The 16,432-nt window shown below is 45.3% G+C and overlaps 1 protein-coding gene across 5 annotated transcripts in view; it reads left to right on the forward strand.

Annotated features, from left to right (window-relative positions):
- The first annotated feature begins 5,096 nt into the window (after positions 1-5,096).
- LOC119955474 (cip1-interacting zinc finger protein-like) overlaps positions 5,097-16,432 on the forward strand; it is a 66,645-nt gene continuing 55,309 nt past the window's right edge. For all 5 annotated transcript variants that reach the window (XM_038781686.1, XM_038781688.1, XM_038781690.1 and 2 more), the window contains exons 1-3: positions 5,097-5,320; positions 11,675-11,889; positions 15,489-15,655. In XM_038781686.1, coding sequence (XP_038637614.1) covers positions 5,205-5,320; positions 11,675-11,889; positions 15,489-15,655 — 498 coding nt within the window. In that variant the 5' untranslated portion in view covers positions 5,097-5,204. The remainder of the gene's footprint in view (positions 5,321-11,674; positions 11,890-15,488; positions 15,656-16,432) is intronic.

Raw genomic sequence — 16,432 nt, forward strand, 5'->3', positions numbered from 1 at the left:
TAAAGTCACTGTTGTAATTAGGATTTTAAAATATTGATTATATTATATATAAAGGCGTGGTGTTAGGTAATTTGGGTATTCTGAATTCTCCCTCTGTGTACACGAACAGGTGCCAGAATGTGGGGACTAGGGGCTTTTCACAGTAACTTCACTGCAGTGTTAATGTAAGCCTACTTGTGACAATGAAGATTATTATATATATCTGTTGCGGTAATGTCTTTAAAAGCCTGAGTTCAGGTATAAATATATATATATCTGTTGCCTAATATTTTTTTAAAGAATCTAGTTAAGATATCCAGACCTTGGCTGTAAAATAAAATGCAATTATGATGTCATAAAAGCGAGATCATCATTCATTCCAACCTTATGTTTACAAAGGGAGGCTTGATGGACTTTTGCTTATAGGAAGGAGATTCCTGGAGAGTCGTGTTTAGACTTAGGTAAGCAGATCAGGGAGTCTAAAGGGGATAGAGAATATAAAATTAATGTGGGGAGCTAGGCTTGTGGCAAGCAGTTTAGTTTTCAGGCCCCAAAAGACAGCGAGACTTGCAGCTAATTTCTTTCTCTCTTCAAGCAGTCTTTTCCAAGAAATCTCTATCCAGTGAACAGCAAGCATCCCTATGCTTGCGAACTTTATTTATAAATCTTTTTTGATCTGTGGTGGGCTTTGCTTAATTGGAGATGGAGATGGTATCAGTTAGATGTGAAAGTGTTTCCTATTATTGTTAAGAATTGTTTAACTGGCCCTTCCTCCCTGGATCCCAGTCAAAGCTCTGGGTGCTTGTCTCAAGAAGTCTGGCAAGATAAAAGTGCCTGATTGGGTCGACACAGTGAAGCTGGGCAAACACAAAGAATTGGCATCTTATGATGAGAACTGGTTCTATACACGAGCTGCCTCCACAGTGCGTCACCTATACCTGCGGGTTGGTGTCGGAGTTGGCGCCATGACCAAGATTTACAGTGGCCATCAGCGGAACGGTGTGAAACCCAGTCACTTCAGTCGTGGCTCCAAGTGCGTGGCCAGGAAGGTGCTGCAGGGTCTCGAGGGGCTGAAGATGGTCGAAAAGGATCCCAATGGTGGCCGCAGACTGACTCCACAGGGGCAGAGAGACCTGGACAGAATTGTTGGTCAGGTTGTAGCCGCAAGCAAGAAACATCAAATGTGTGTGTCCTACTCTCGAGAATAATAAAAGCCGTCAGTTCTAACTGCGAATAAAATAATTGTTTAACTGTTAATTGTAAGCTATTTTCTGTGATGTTAATGTGTTTAATCTTGTATTAAGAATAAAGTTTGTTTTAATATTAAAGATACGTTTTGGTCAGCGGAATCACTCCTGGGGCGTAGTATCCTTTAATCACAGTTTTACAAATAAAACAAAGTGCTTGGGGTTCTTGTCCGGTACACGACCAAATGTTGGGGTCTGATCCGGGATATTAACAATACACAGCAAATCATTAGCACACTGTAAATTCCCACAAATAGCCATGTGATAATGACCAGATAATGTTTTGAGTGATGCTGGTTGAAGGATAAATTGGCCAGGACACACACCTCCATTGCTCTTGTTTGAAATAGTGCCAGAGAATTTTTTTACAGATCTGCCTGAGGGGACAGACAAGATCTTGGTTTACGTCTCAAATGAAGACAGCTGCAGCACTCCCTTAGTACTGAAGCAGATATTCAATAAAATTACCTTTTAGAAGTGCAGTTATGTAGCCATTCTGTTTGGCTATATGCAAACAGCTATATGAACCCAGCCTTGATTCTATGAAGGACCCTTTTCTAGTAGTTCGGATTTACAATGACCAAATTTAATAAGATATCTTGTTTCCACTAGTTGGTATGTGATGTGACCATCAATTCACTCGAGACAAGAGTAGAAGTAAACCGTGGCTTTAATCAACTTAGAACAGTGCCTGCCTGCGACTGATCCAATACTGAGAACTGCCTACAGGTCGATTGCTCTTTATACCTCCCTTCAAGGGGAGGACCCATGGGCGGAGCCCATACATGCCCCAACATGTACCCCTATGGGTAATGCCATACAATGGCCCATAGGAGAAGCCCGCAACAAAGAACAAAGAAAATGACAGCACAGGAACAGGCCCTTCGGCCCTCCCAGCCTGCGCCGATCCAGATCCTTTATCTAAACCTGTCTCCTATTTTCCAAGGTCTACTTCCCTCTGTTCCCGACCATTCATATACCTGTCTAGATGCTTCTTAAATGATGCTATCGTGCCCGCCTCTACCACCTCCGCTGGTAAAGCGTTCCAGGCACCCACCACCCTCTGCGTAAAAAACTTTCCACGCACATCTCCCTTAAACTTTCCCCCTCTCACCTTGAAATCGTGACCCCTTGTAACTGACACCCCCACTCTTGGGAAAAGCTTGTTGCTATCCACCCTGTCCATACCTCTCATAATTTTGTAGACCTCAATCAGGTCCCCCCTCAACCTCCGTCTTTCCAACGAAAACAATCCTAATCTACTCAACCTTTCTTCATAGCTAGCACCCTCCATACCAGGCAACATCCTGGTGAACCTCCTCTGCACCCTCTCCAAGGCATCCACATCCTTCTGGTAATGTGGCGACCAGAACTGCATGCAGTATTCCAAATGTGGCCGAACCAAAGTCCTATACAACTGTAACATGACCTGCCAACTCTTGTACTCAATACCCCGTCCGATGAAGGCAAGCATGCTGTATGCCTTCTTGACCACTCTATCAACCTGCGTTGCCACCTTCAGGGTACAATGGACCTGAACTCCCAGATCTCTCTGCACATTAATTTTCCCCAAGACCCTTCCATTGACCATATAGTCCGCTCTTGAATTTGATCTTCCAAAATGCATCACCTCGCATTTGCTTTGATTGAACTCCATCTGCCATTTCTCTGCCCAACTCTCCAATCTATATTTTGTTGTATTCTCTGACAGTCCTCCTCGCTATCTGCAACTCAACCAATCTTAGTATCATCTGCAAACTTGCTAATCAGACAACCTATACCTTCCTCCAGGTCATTTATGTAGATCACAAACATCAGAGGTCCGAGCACGGATCCCTGTGGAACACCACTAGTCACTTGACAACAGCCCCTTCGCAAACCACCTTCAAATTAGGGTGACTGCACTGCACGTATGCAAATCTCCCCGGAACAGGCAATCAGTAGCTCCGCTCTGCTGCCCTCTGCAACAGTATAGCACAGATACAAATACAAGGGTGGATTATTGGCATAATACATTCACCACATTATGTCAGTGACTAGGGGTCACAATTTTGAAGATGGTCAGCAAGAGAGCTCGGAGTGACCTGAGGAAAAACTTCTTTACTCGGAGAGTTGTTGGGATTTTGAATGCGCTGCCTGAGAGAGTGGTGAAAGCAGTTTCCATAGGAGGTTTCAAAAGAGAGCTGGATATATATTTGAAAGGGATTGATTTAAAGGACTACTGAGATAGGGTTGGGCTAGCTGTGTAGCACATTTGGGAGCCGGTGCGGACACGATAGACCCTCTTATGGACTGATCTGACCTCTTTACACATCTTCTTTACTGAGTAGTAGTACACGATGTGGAGATGCTGGTGTTGGACTGGGGTGGGCACAGTAAGAATTTAAAACACCAGGTTAAAGTTCAACGGGTTTATTTAGAATGACGAGCTTTCGGAGCGCAGCTCCTACACCTGCTGAAGGAGCTACACTCCAAAAAGCTAGTGATTCCAAATAAACCTGTTGGACTTTAACTTTTGGGCAGCACGGTCGTACAAGTGGATAGCACTGTGGCTTCACAGCACCAGGGTCCCAGGTTCGATTCCCCGCTGGGTCACTGTCTGTGCGGAGCCTGCACGTTCTCCCCGTGTCTGCGTGGGTTTCCTCCGGGTGCTCCGGTTTCCTCCCACAGTCCAAAGACGTGCAGGTTAGCTATGCTAAAATTGCGCTGAGTGTCCAAAAAGGTTAGGAGGGGTTATTGGGTTACGGGGATAGGGTGGAAATGAGGGCTGAAGTGGGTCAGTGCAGACTCCTTCTGCACTGCATGTTCTATGGCAGGGGTGGGCAAACCTTTCCGTGCAAGGGCCACATTCAGAAATTCACAATTTTAAAGGGCCGCATAGTATATTAAGTAAAATAATTAATATTTTAAATAGCCAAAATAAAAGGTCTTTAAAGAAAAAAAAGCACATTTATTTGAAAAACAAAGTAACTCAGTAACAGAACAATGTCAATGAGAATGATGCATCTGACTGCAGTCATTTACCAGTTTGTTGAAATCAGGTGTCAAGTTGCTTGTGCTGATCCTTAACACTGACAGAAGCACAGCCCGGCCGAGTCAACGATAAAAACGCGCGTAGTGGGGTGGATGAGTGGGGCTGCCTTATTGGTCGGTTTAGTTGGGTGTGCGACCAATAGGAGTCCAGGTAACAAACAATAATAAGGCTTATTGTCTGTAACCTGGACTCCTATTGGTCGCACACCCAACTAAACCGACCAATGAGACAGCCCCACTCATCCACCCCACTCCGCGCGTTTTTATGCGGCCCGCCAATGACGTGCCCGGAATCATAACCGGCATTTTTGAAAAGCCGCCGGGGAAAAGCCGCTGAAGTAAATGGCTTATTGAATAAGCGCATTTACTTCAGCGGCTTTTCCCCGGCGGCTTTTCCCCAGCGGCTTTTCAAAAATGCCGGTTATGATTCCGGGCACCTCATTGGCGGGCCGCATAAAAACCTTTGTCGGGCCGCATGCGGCCCGCGGGCCGTAGTTTGCCCACCCCTGTTCTATGGTGTTGCAAAACGTCTAACTGAATAGTACTACACGCCTTTATGCTCTACCCAATGCCTGTGCCTATGTATTTACATTGTGTATTTATGTTTGGCCTATGTTGTTCTGGACTGTGAGGAGAACAATACGTTTCACTGTACATGTGACAATAAACAAACAGGATTTGCAAGTGCTGCCGCCATCTTTTATCCTGGTGCCCAACAAGAGTGGAGGGCGCCATCTTTCAGACTGGCAGCAGGAGCAGCTCCCGGCCGCCGGCGTCGTTGTTGGGGGAGTTCCCTCTGTGGGCGCACGGCTCTGGTCCTTCCCCCCCCCCCGCCCCGCCCGCGGGGAGAAGCAGTCGCAGGTCGGCGAGGCGCGCGCCAGTCCTTCCCTCCCTGCCGACAACAATAGAAAGGGCCCGGTCTCCACACACAAATCAAACGGCGAGATGTTCCCCCAACAACAACAACAGCAGCATTTCCAGCAGCAGCTCCTCCAGCTCCAGCAGCTCATTCACCAGCAGCGGCAGCACCACCGCCAGCCGCACCCGGGAGCCCCCACCCGGTAAGACCGACTAATCCAGGCCGGGGATGAGGCGGGGCCTAGCGGGTCTGCGGCCTGAGGATGGGAACTGGCATCCACCTGTTCAGAGAGCAGACCCCATCCATCATCCAGGCTGACCCTCCCAACTGAGGGAGGGCTACACTGCCCTGGGCAGGGTCTTTGGGATGAGCCATTAATGAGACCCTTCTGGGATGGATACATTTTCACTTGCAAATTATTAATCCGTACAAAAAAAGGGGGGGGGGGGGCAGCATGGTAGCACAGTGGTTAACATTGTGGCTTCACAGCTCCAGGGTCCCAGGTTCGTTTCCTGGCTTGGGTCACTGTCTGTGCGGAGTCTGCACGTTCCCCCCCGTGTCTCCGTGGGCTTCTTCCGGGTGCTCCGGTTTCCCCCCACAAGTCCAAAGATGTGCAGGCTCAGTGGATCGGCCGTGCTGAATTGCCTTTAGTGTCCAAAAAAAAGGTTAGGAGGGGGTTATTGGGTTACGGGAATAGGGTGGAAGTGAGGGGTTAAGTGGGTCGGTGCAGACTTTATGGGCCGAATGGCCTCCTTCTGCACTGTAAATTCTATGTAAACTATGAATGGCCTCCTTCTGCACTGTATGATCTATGTTCATAAAATCCCTGAAAGGAGTGTTGTTGTAGGGGTGGCACGGCGGTTAGCACTGCTGCCTCACAGCTCCGGGTTACCGGGTTCAATTCTGGCCTCGGGTGACCGTGTGGAGTTTACACTTTCTTCCCGTGTCTCCGGATGCTCCGGTTTCCCCTCTTCAGTCCAAAGATGTGCAGGTTAGGTGGATTGGCCATGCTAAATTGCCCTTAATGTCCAAAAGGGTAGGTGGGGGAAACTGGATAACAGTGACAATAATAATCTTTATTGTCACAAGTAGGCTTACATTAACACTGCAATGAAGTTACTGTGAAAAGTCCCTAGTCACCACATTCTGGCACCTGTTCTGGTACATGGAGGGAGAATTCAGAATGTCCAAATTACCTAACAAGCACGTCTTTCGGGACTTGTGGGAGGAAACCGGAGCACCCGGAGGAAACCCACGCAGACACGTGCAGACTCCGCACAGACAGTGAGCCACGCCGGGAATTAAACCTGGGATCCTGGCGCTGTGAAACAACAGTGCTAACCACTGCTACTACTGCCAATAAGGTTGGGTCGTGGGCCTAGGTAGGGCCTTCTTTCAAGGTTTGGTGTATGCTTGATGGGCCGAATGGCCTCCGGTACTTTAGGGATTCTATTCTATGAAATACATTTAAAATTGTCATAATGGGAAAGTACAATGATGCTCATGTTTTCTCCAGAGGACAGGATACACTCTTGAGGTGCTTCAACTCAGTAATCAGATTGTTACTTGCATTTCAATATTTTAATTACAGAGAGTACAAGAATTCAGCTATATGCGTCAGTCATGTTACACCATGCGGTGCTTCGATATAGTTAGGGTTAAGCACACAGTCCGAGGGGTTTACATGGGTCCCAGGTCCTCGGTGTATGTTTGCTGATAGTGGCCTTTCCCCATTGCACGCTAGTGGCAGCTGCCCAAGCTTGAGTGCGTCCCTCCTCTCAGACAGATGTGAAAGTTCTGGTGAATAACACTATTTGAAGAGGGAAGGCTGAGAGGGGAGGCTGAGGCACTTGAGGCTGTTTTCGTTAGAGAGAAGACGGTTAAGAGGTGACTTAATTGTGGCATGCAGGATGATCAGAGGATTAGATAGGGTGGATAGTGAGAGCTTTTTTCCTCGGATGGTGATGTCTAGCATGAAGGGACATAGCTTTAAATTGAGGGGAGATAGATATAGGACAGATGTCAGAGGTAGGTTCTTTACTCAGAGTAGTAAGGGCGTGGAATGCCCTGCCTGCAACAGTAGTGGACTCGCCAACACTAAGGGCATTCAAATGGTCATTGGATAGACATGGATGATAAGGGAATACTGTAAATGGGCTTTAAGAGTGGTTTCACAGGTCGGCGCAACATCGAGGGCCGAAGGGCCTGTACAGCGCTGTTATGTTCTGTGAGTGCCCCCCAATTTCTTGAGACAATATTTATCCCTTAACCCAGATTACTTGACACAGATTATCCAGTCATTTATCACATTGCTGTTTGTGGAATTTTGTTATTTGCGGATTGGCCATTATGTTTACTATATTGCAACAGTTGACTACACTTCAAAATTAAATAAGTAGCTGTAAAATGGTTCGGAATGTCCCGAGGTGCTACAGCTGTGAAAGCAAAATGCTGGAAACGCAGCAAGTTTCTGTGGCGAGGAAAACAGTGAATGGAAAAGATTCTATGGACAGTATGTCAGTCAGGCTCTGCAAAAGGAAGATGCAAGAAACTTTTAAAAAATAAATTGAAAGTACCCAATTCAAGGGCAGCACGTTGGCACAGTGGGTTAGCCCTGCTGCCTCACGGTGCCGAGGTCCCAGGTTCGATCCCAGCTCTGGTTCACTGTCTGTGTGGAGTTTGCACATTCTCCCCGTGTCTGCGTGGGTTTCGCCCCCACAACCCAAAGATGTGCAGGGTAGGTGGATTGGCCACGCTAGGTTGCCCCTTAATTGGAAAAAAGTACCCGATTAATTTTTTCCCCCAGTTAAAAGGCAATTTAGCGTGGCCAATCCACTTACCAGTCATATTTTTAGGTTGTGGTGGTGAGACCCACACCGACACGGTGAATGTGCAAACACCACACCTGGGGCTGGGATCGAACCCGGATCCTCGGCGCTGTGAGGCAGCAGTGCTAACAACTGTGCCACCGTGCCACTCTTAGATGTAAGAAACTTCATAACTGAAAAGTCACTCCCATCTTTTTCTGATTGAAGTGTTTATTTTGCGTCTTAAGTTTGACACAGTAAGACATCACTACATCTGGTGTCTCTTTGCAAACTTCACCGTGACTCTTAACGTTTCTTTTAATATAAATTTAGAGTACCCAATTCTTTTTTCCCCCAATTAAGGGGCAATTTAGCGTGGCCAATCCACCTACCCTGCACATCTTTTGGGTTGGGGGGTGAGACCCAAGCAAAGACGGGGAGAATGTGCAAACTCCACACGGACACTGACCCGGGGCTGGGATCGAACCCAGGTCCTCGGCGCTGTGAGGGAGCAGTGCTAACTACGTGACTCTAAAAGTTGATGTGTGTAAACAATTTAAAGTTGTGTTATTATTCTTCATTGAAGCTTGGAGGGAAGTGTGCTACCATCAGAATCGGGCTGATACTAAATAGTTTTCAAGTCACATCCAGTTAAAGGTGTAAATCTGACGGGTAAAAGACCTTTAAGATCATCAAGCCCCATTCCCTCAGGAAATTACAACATCAACTTGAAATGCCTGCATCCTAAGATGTTGCATCGATCACTGATCCAAAGAAAGATATTGGGATGGATAACCAAAAGCTTGGTTAAAGAGGTTGATTTTAAGAATGGTATTTGGAAAGAGAGGTCTTTTAGGGAGGGCGTTTCAGAGCTTTGTCTTGATAACTGAAATGGAGATGCCAGCGTTGGACTGGGGTGAGCACAGTAAGAAGTCCTACTGGTGTCTCTGGAACCCACCTCTTCATTCACCTGAGGAAGGAACTGTGCTCCGAAAGCTGGTGATTCGAAACAGACCTGTTGGACTTTAACCCGGTGTTGTGAGACTTCTTACTGTAGATAACTGAAGACACAACTGCCAATGGTGGAGCAAAGGGACTCTTGGGGATAAGAAAGAGGCTACAATCGGAGGAATGCAGCTCTTGGAGTTTTAGGACTGGGGGATGCATAGAGGGACGAGTGAAGTCACAGAGATTTGAACAGGAGGGTGAGCATTTTAAAATCGAGGTATTTGAGGATTGGGATCCAATATAAGAGAGTGAGAATGGGACTATATACGCAACTTGCTATAGAATTGGTTCTGTGCGGTATCGCTGTTGAAAGTTGTATTGCTCCATGTAGGCTGGCGTGTTAACAGTTCCTCTGCTGTTTGTGCTGGCTGATCCTGTGTATATGCTTAAATCGATCACATGCAGCATGTTCTGGTGAAAGAAGCATTAATGGAAGTGCTATATTTGAGGGCTTGAGGTGGCCAACGCTGCAGAAGGTGGGGCAGCAGAGCTATATCAGGTGCATTGCAGTCAAAAAACAACAGTCTGATGGATTAATAGTCTGATCTGTGTCTACGGCAACGAAACAGATCAGTAATCTGAAAAACAAGCCACAAGCAGGCTGCAAACTTACTTTAAGGGTGAATTTGCTGCTGCTGTACTCCAGAGTGCTCTGTGTGAATGTACAAAGTTAGTTAATCTGAAGAAAGGGGTTCAAAATTGCCTTGCTTAAGGTGCACACTTTGAGATTTTTGTTTATCTTGCACTGAATGAGTTTGAGCTTTAATTACCTCTTGGTGCATTTAAATGATTTGAGGGCAGCCCGCACAAGCCCATGTGGGTTGTTTTAAAGTGACTGGCTTGTGGTTTTGAGAAAAACAATACCCAGCAGAGCATGCAAGATAAATTGAATACTGCAGAATGCTGTGGACAGTGTTCCATAAATTAATAAACTATTCCAGTACTTCCCAGGCTGGTTTCCCAGTCTTTGTAAACTGAAGTTCATCCAAAACACTGGCTACTATTGGTTCCTGGTTCCCAGACACCTTGATTTTTTTAATGTTTCTATGGCATTAGCCCTCCCTATCTCTTTAACCTCCTCTGGGATCTGCACGTTCCTCCAGTTCTGACCTTTGGCACAAATCCAGGTTACTTTGTGACACTGTTGGGTGCTGTGTCTTCAGTTGCCTTGGTCCGAAGCTCTACAATTCCACCCCTGCCCCCTCTTACGCAGCTCTCTTTCTCCTTCAATCTTTGCTTTAAAATCTATCCCTGTGACCAAGCCTTTGTCCCAATGACTTTTATGGCTCAGTGTCAAATTATTTTGCCTGATTGTATTTTGTAAAGTTTGAAACTTTTGCAATCCTAAAAGTGCTATAGAAATGTAAGTTGTTGAAAGATGGAAAACTTGCCCACGTATGGTAATTGCACCCTGGCACTCTGTTTTGATTTCTTGGTGTAAGCTGATTGCTCTTAGCCCTGTGCCCCACTGATGAGCCATCTGATATTTATGAAGGCCTCCTTACCAGTTCCATCATATATAACTGTTTTATTTACCAAAGTCATTTTCTTTTGTCTTACCTTCTCTTGGAACCCAACTAAGCCCTGTCAAGTCTCTGCACTTGGGCAGCATGGTGGACTAATGGTTAGCACAGCTGCCTCACGGCGCTGAGGTCCCAGGTTCGAATCCCGGCTCTGGGTCACTGTCCGTGTGGAGTTTGCACATTCTACCCGTGTTTGCGTGGGTTTTGCCCCCACAACCCAAAAGATGTGCAGGTTAGGTGGATTGGCCAGGCTAAATTGCCCCTTAAATTGGAAAAAATGAATTGGGTACTCTAAATTTATTTAAAAAAATAATCTTTGGGTTGTGGGGTGAAACACGGGGAGAATGGGCAAACTCCACATGGACAGTGACCCAGAGCTGGGATCGAACCTGGGACCTCGGTGACGTTAGGCATCGGGGCTAACCCATTGCGCCACCGTGCTGCCCATTAATCATTTTCAATTGTTACTAGAGTAATTTAAAAAAAATTTAGAGTACCAAATTATTAATTTTTTTCCAATTAAGGGGCAATTTAGCACATCCTACCCTGCACATCTTTGGGTTGTGGGGGTGAATCCCATGCAGACACTGGGAGGATGTGCAAACTCCACGCAGATAGTGTCCCAAGCTGGGATCGAACCTGGGTCCTTGGTGCCATGAGATAGCAGTGCTAACCACTGTGCCACCCATCTTAATTCAAGTTGTCAGATTTAGCTACTGGAAGGATATTGGTGATGTGGCTTAACTGTGGTGTTTTGATACACCCGTTTAAAGATGGTTATGCCCTGGAAAGCACAATTTTGTATTACAAAAATGTCCTTTGCACACAATGCACTGGAAATTATCCTGAAGCACCAACTACATCTTCACATACATGGCTGCCTGATTTTGTTTACATCCGAGCCCTGCTATCAACTGTAATAGGAACCCCGAAAAGTATTTGTGCCACTTCAGTGCTTGTATTAGAATGGGTAAAGCCACAAGGAAACGTGAGCAAATTAAGTCCCATCAGAGAATTGGAACTCTAGAGCAATTATCAGCACACAGACAGATGGTTGGGTAACACAATACTGCAATGAATTGTTACTTTACTCATTAAAGATTAAAATTGATGGTGTCACATATTGTGTGTGCGAAAGTCCGTATCTTATATTTTTAACTCAATCCCACAGTTGGGGAAATATCTTTGTTCTTAATCTATGATTAATTCTCTTTGTAGGTCTGTGCAGCAGCAGCAATACCATCATCATCCCCACCCTCAGCAACAGCAGCAACATCAGCTGCCACTGCCACCGCAGCAGCAGCAGCAGCAACAGCAGCAGCAGCAACAACAACAACAACAACAACAGCTAAACATAGGCTCAGCTGCTCAGCCTTCACTCATTAGTCCGAATCCCATGCTGCAGCGAGCACTGATAATGCAGCAGATGCAAGGTAGGGTTAACGTCTTTGTTAATAGAAAGTACATAAGGCAGTGTTGTGACTGGATAAATTCCTTTCTTAAAACCATAGTAACCTTTCAAACATTTGCACTGTGACAGTCTTTTTACATACTGAAGTTTACTATTGGTGCCGTTATTTCATTGGGACTAAAATCATGTTTAACACTGGGAAAGAAAGAGTTATAAGTGCCTTTTTAAAAAATAAGTCTGTCTGCAGCTACCCAAAGCTCTGCAAGTTTGCTGTATGTCTGTGTTTACTCTCAGTTCTTCTGGTTCATTGCATATGTTATTTCAATTAATTGAGCTGTTCAAGAAAACACCTCCCAAACAATTGTTCTTAGTAAATGAGGAGGGCGTTCTGGTATTCATAGTGCTATAGGGTTACTCGCCTAGTTTACTGAGTTTAACTCCCAGCCTCAGTCAATATTGGAACAGATCCCTATGATTTGCTGGACTTTTTGCTGCCAATTCTCAGCTGATGTGTGTAGAAGTGAAGCTCGGTGCGACTTAAAATTAAGGTCGCCGGTCTGTAATGACATAATAGCCTCTGGCAAATCTTGTGATTTTCGTATGTGAGCAACAGAAAGATTTTGATTTGAGTAGCTCAATTTCCCCTCCGCCCCCCACCCTTAAAATAGTGACTTGTATGAAATTTATATATATTTTTTTTCTCTTTTTTTTAAATTTAGAGTGCCCAATTCATTTTTTTCCAATTAAGGGGCAATTTAGCATGGCCAATCCACCTAGCCTGCACATCTTTGGGTTGTGGGGGCGAAACCCACGCAGACACGGGGAGAATGTGCAAACTCCACACGGACAGTGACCCAGGGCCGGGATCGAACCTGGGACCTCGGCGCCGTGAAGCTGCAGGGCTAATCCACTGTGCCACCGTGCTGCCCTGAAATTTATATTTTAAAATCTTATCACTGACTATCATTACGTTGCACCCTTTTAAAATAGAAAAACAGAAACCAGAGCGTGTGTACTGTATAGAGCTGTGGTGGTGCAGCATAGTATTGCCTGTGTTCTGAATTTAATATTCCATTTGAGTTTGACACTCAAGTTTAAAAGTGTACTGTTTTAAAAGACACTAAGCAAATTTATTCATGGAAACATAGGAATTGTTGGACTAAAAGAGAACCAAGATTCACCTTCTTTATCTTCTGCCATCCATATTGGGGATGGGCAACAAATGCTGGTCCAGCCAGCGAGCAACCCCACACCACATTCCATGAAAGAATAAATAAAAACAAAATCCTAATAGTCTAATCCAACAATACCATGATAATGGAGTTTCATCTAACCACAGCAATCGGTCTCTATCAATGAACAGATCAGACACAATGAGAAACTCCCCTCCCAGTAATCAAGAGCTTTGGAATAATAGATACAAACATTCCTGTTCACCTCCAGCATGCTGGGTTTGCCACCTACGTCCATCGATTGACACCTTGCTCACAGCTCACTGAAATAATGTTGCTTCAGTTTATTTTTTAAAATTCTTTTTTTTTTAACGGGATGTGGGTGCCGCTGGTTAGGCCAGCATTTGTTGCTCCATCCCTCATTGCTCTTAAACTGGTGGTGAGCTGTCTTCTGGAACCGCTGCAGTCCACATAGCATAGGTACACCCACAGTGCTGTTAGGGAGAAAATTCCAGGATTTTGACCCAGCGACAGTGAAGGAACGGGAATATATTTCCAAGTCACGCTGTTGAGTGACTTTGAGGGGAACTTTTGAACTTACGTCCCTTCAAGTGCAGGTCTTGTCCTATCTATCGATCACATAGAATCCCAACAGTGCAAAAGGAAGCCATTTGACCCATTGAGTCTGCACCAACCCTACGTAAGCCCACTCCCCCGCCCTATCCCCTTAAGCCCACACATTGATTGTGGCCAATATACCTGAGCTTCACATCTTTGGATTGTGGGAGCACCTGGAGGAAACCTACGCAGACATGGGGAGAATGTACAAACGCCATACAGGTCAGAATTGATCCTGGGCCCCTAATGTTGTGAGGCAGCAGTGCTAACCACCGTGCCACCCTCTAGTTCAACTTTTCTGAACATGGCGAACCTGCTTAGAATGTACAAGACGCAGCAGAGAAGGAGGGTATTGGGCCCATCATGTTTGTGCAGGCCATTTAGTAGACCTGTCCTACTCATCTGTAGCTCCTGCCATATAAAAAAAAAAATTCATCAAGCTTGTTAAAAGATACTAAACCTTGCCGTGAGAACCAGCATCAGACAATATCCACCGTTGTACATTGGCTGTATTGAAAGGGGGAATTTGCATTAATCGTCTCATTTTCCAGGATGTTTCAAAGTTCTTAACAGCCAATGATCACTTTTGAAAAATTATCACTGTGTGAATGTAGCCACTTTGCATGTATCAAGGTCTGGCATGGTGGTTAACACTGCTGCCTCAGCACCAGGGACCCGGCTTCAATTTCAGCCTTTGGTGATTGTGTGGCGTTTGCACATTCTCCCCGTGTGTGCGTGGGTTTCCTCCCACAGTCCAAAGATATGCAAGTTAGGTGGATTGGTCATGCCAAATTGTCCCATAGTATATAATCCTTATTGTCGCAAGTAGGCTTACACTAACACTGCAATGAAGTTACTGTAAAAAGCCCCTCGTCGCCACATTCTGGCGCCTGTTCACAGAGGGAGAATTCAGAATGTCCAAATGACCTAACAGCACGTCTTTCAGGACTTGGAGGAAACCAGAGCACCCGGAGGAAACCCACGCCGACACAGGGAGAACGTGCAGACTCCGCACAGACAACGAGCCAAGCCGGGAATCGAACCTGGGATCCTGGCGCTGTGGAGCCATAGTGCTAACCACTGTGCTGCCGTGCTGCCCATTTAGTAGTTTCCAGGGTTGTGCGGGTTAGGTTACGGGGATAGAGCAGGGAAGTGGGCCTGGGTAAAGTGCCCTTTCTAAGGGTCGGTGCAGACTTGATGGGCCGAATGGCCTCCTTTTGCGCTGTTGGGATTCTATAATTCCCCAAAAATAGTACTAAAATAAATGATAAAACAGTTGGAATTGATCACTCTGCAATTACAGGCTCTGAGCAGTTGTGACATTACTCATTAGGTCAGTGTTGTAATGTCTTGCTGCTGATATAAAGTCGATCCTTGATCTAATTAGGAGGTTGGTATACTGGAAGCTGGTTTTTTGATATTTCTCCAGATTTACAGCTTTGTCCTTCATAATATCACCAAGTTATCTCTGTGGTCAGTAAAATATATTTTAGGATGGTTTAGTTTGGATCTTTTGGCTTTTTATGTATGATGGGACATCTCGCTGACTGCACTCAAAACCTTAATAGAAGCGCTGGTGATTTGTCTGATATGTACATAGCTTAAGTTTAAATCTCAATATTTTCCTTTTGTACAGGTCATTTGTCCAAAATACATTCTCTCCATTAGGGTTGGAATGGAAGGTATTTTATTAAATGTTTCTGTTCTGATGAAACCGGCAAGTCCTTACTCGGTAGATGTAAAATGTGTCTACAACCAATGAGTCGGAGTTCTGGTTAAAATAAACTCTGTTTCCTAAATCCCTGGTTCTTACAAGAATTACATTTTACAGGCAGTCTTCATGGATACAGCATGGCTACTCCAGGCCTACCGCCTTTCTTCCCACCAGGATCCAGAGCATCAATTCTGGGTACCCCTCCCCTTGGCATCCAGCTGCAGACACCTCGCATCAGATTTGGGAACCAACTATTCCAGCAGCAAAACCGGAGATTTAACAAAGTAAGAGGAAAACCCATTTCATTGGGGGCAAATTCAATTTTTCAAGTGAGAATAATGTGTTTTTAAAAAAAAAGTGACGATAATACAGTATACCCATAAGGCATAGGAGCAGAATTAGGCCATTCGCCCCATCACATCTGCTCTGCCATTCAATCATGGCTGATACGTTTTTCACCCACATTATCCTGCCTTCTCTCTATAACCCTTGATTCCCTTGTTAATCAAGAACCTATCTATCTCTGTCTTGAAGACACTCCGTGACTTGGCCTCCACAGCCTTCTGCGGCAAGGGGCTGGTTTAGCACACTGTGCTAAATCATTGGCTTTTAAAGCAGACCAAGGCAGGCACGGTTCAATTCCCGTACCAGCCTCCCCGAACAGGCGCCGGAATGTGGCGACTAGGGGCTTTTCACAGTAACTTCATTGAAGCCTACTCGTGACAATAAGCGATTTTCTTTTCATTTTTTTCAATGGGTTCCACAGATTCACCAGCCTCATCTCTGTTTTAAAGGATCGTCCTTTCAGTCTGAGCCAATTTCTAACCAGTAAATGTGTGAAAAGCATGTGCTTGCATTGTAGAGATTAGATTTGTACCCACCCGAAATGACCGAAATATCAGCTGCAGTTTTTAATCAGAGGAGAAGGAAGGAGGGCTGGAAAGAGAATTTGCATTCATAATTGTGAATAAGTGACATCGTACTTTTGATATCATAACTCGTTGCTAATACTCACACATTGGGAGAGATTGAAAAGTAGATTATTGAGCAAAGATAGTTAG

Source organism: Scyliorhinus canicula, chromosome 21 (assembly GCF_902713615.1).
Source record: "Scyliorhinus canicula chromosome 21, sScyCan1.1, whole genome shotgun sequence".
Lineage (NCBI taxonomy): Eukaryota > Metazoa > Chordata > Chondrichthyes > Carcharhiniformes > Scyliorhinidae > Scyliorhinus > Scyliorhinus canicula.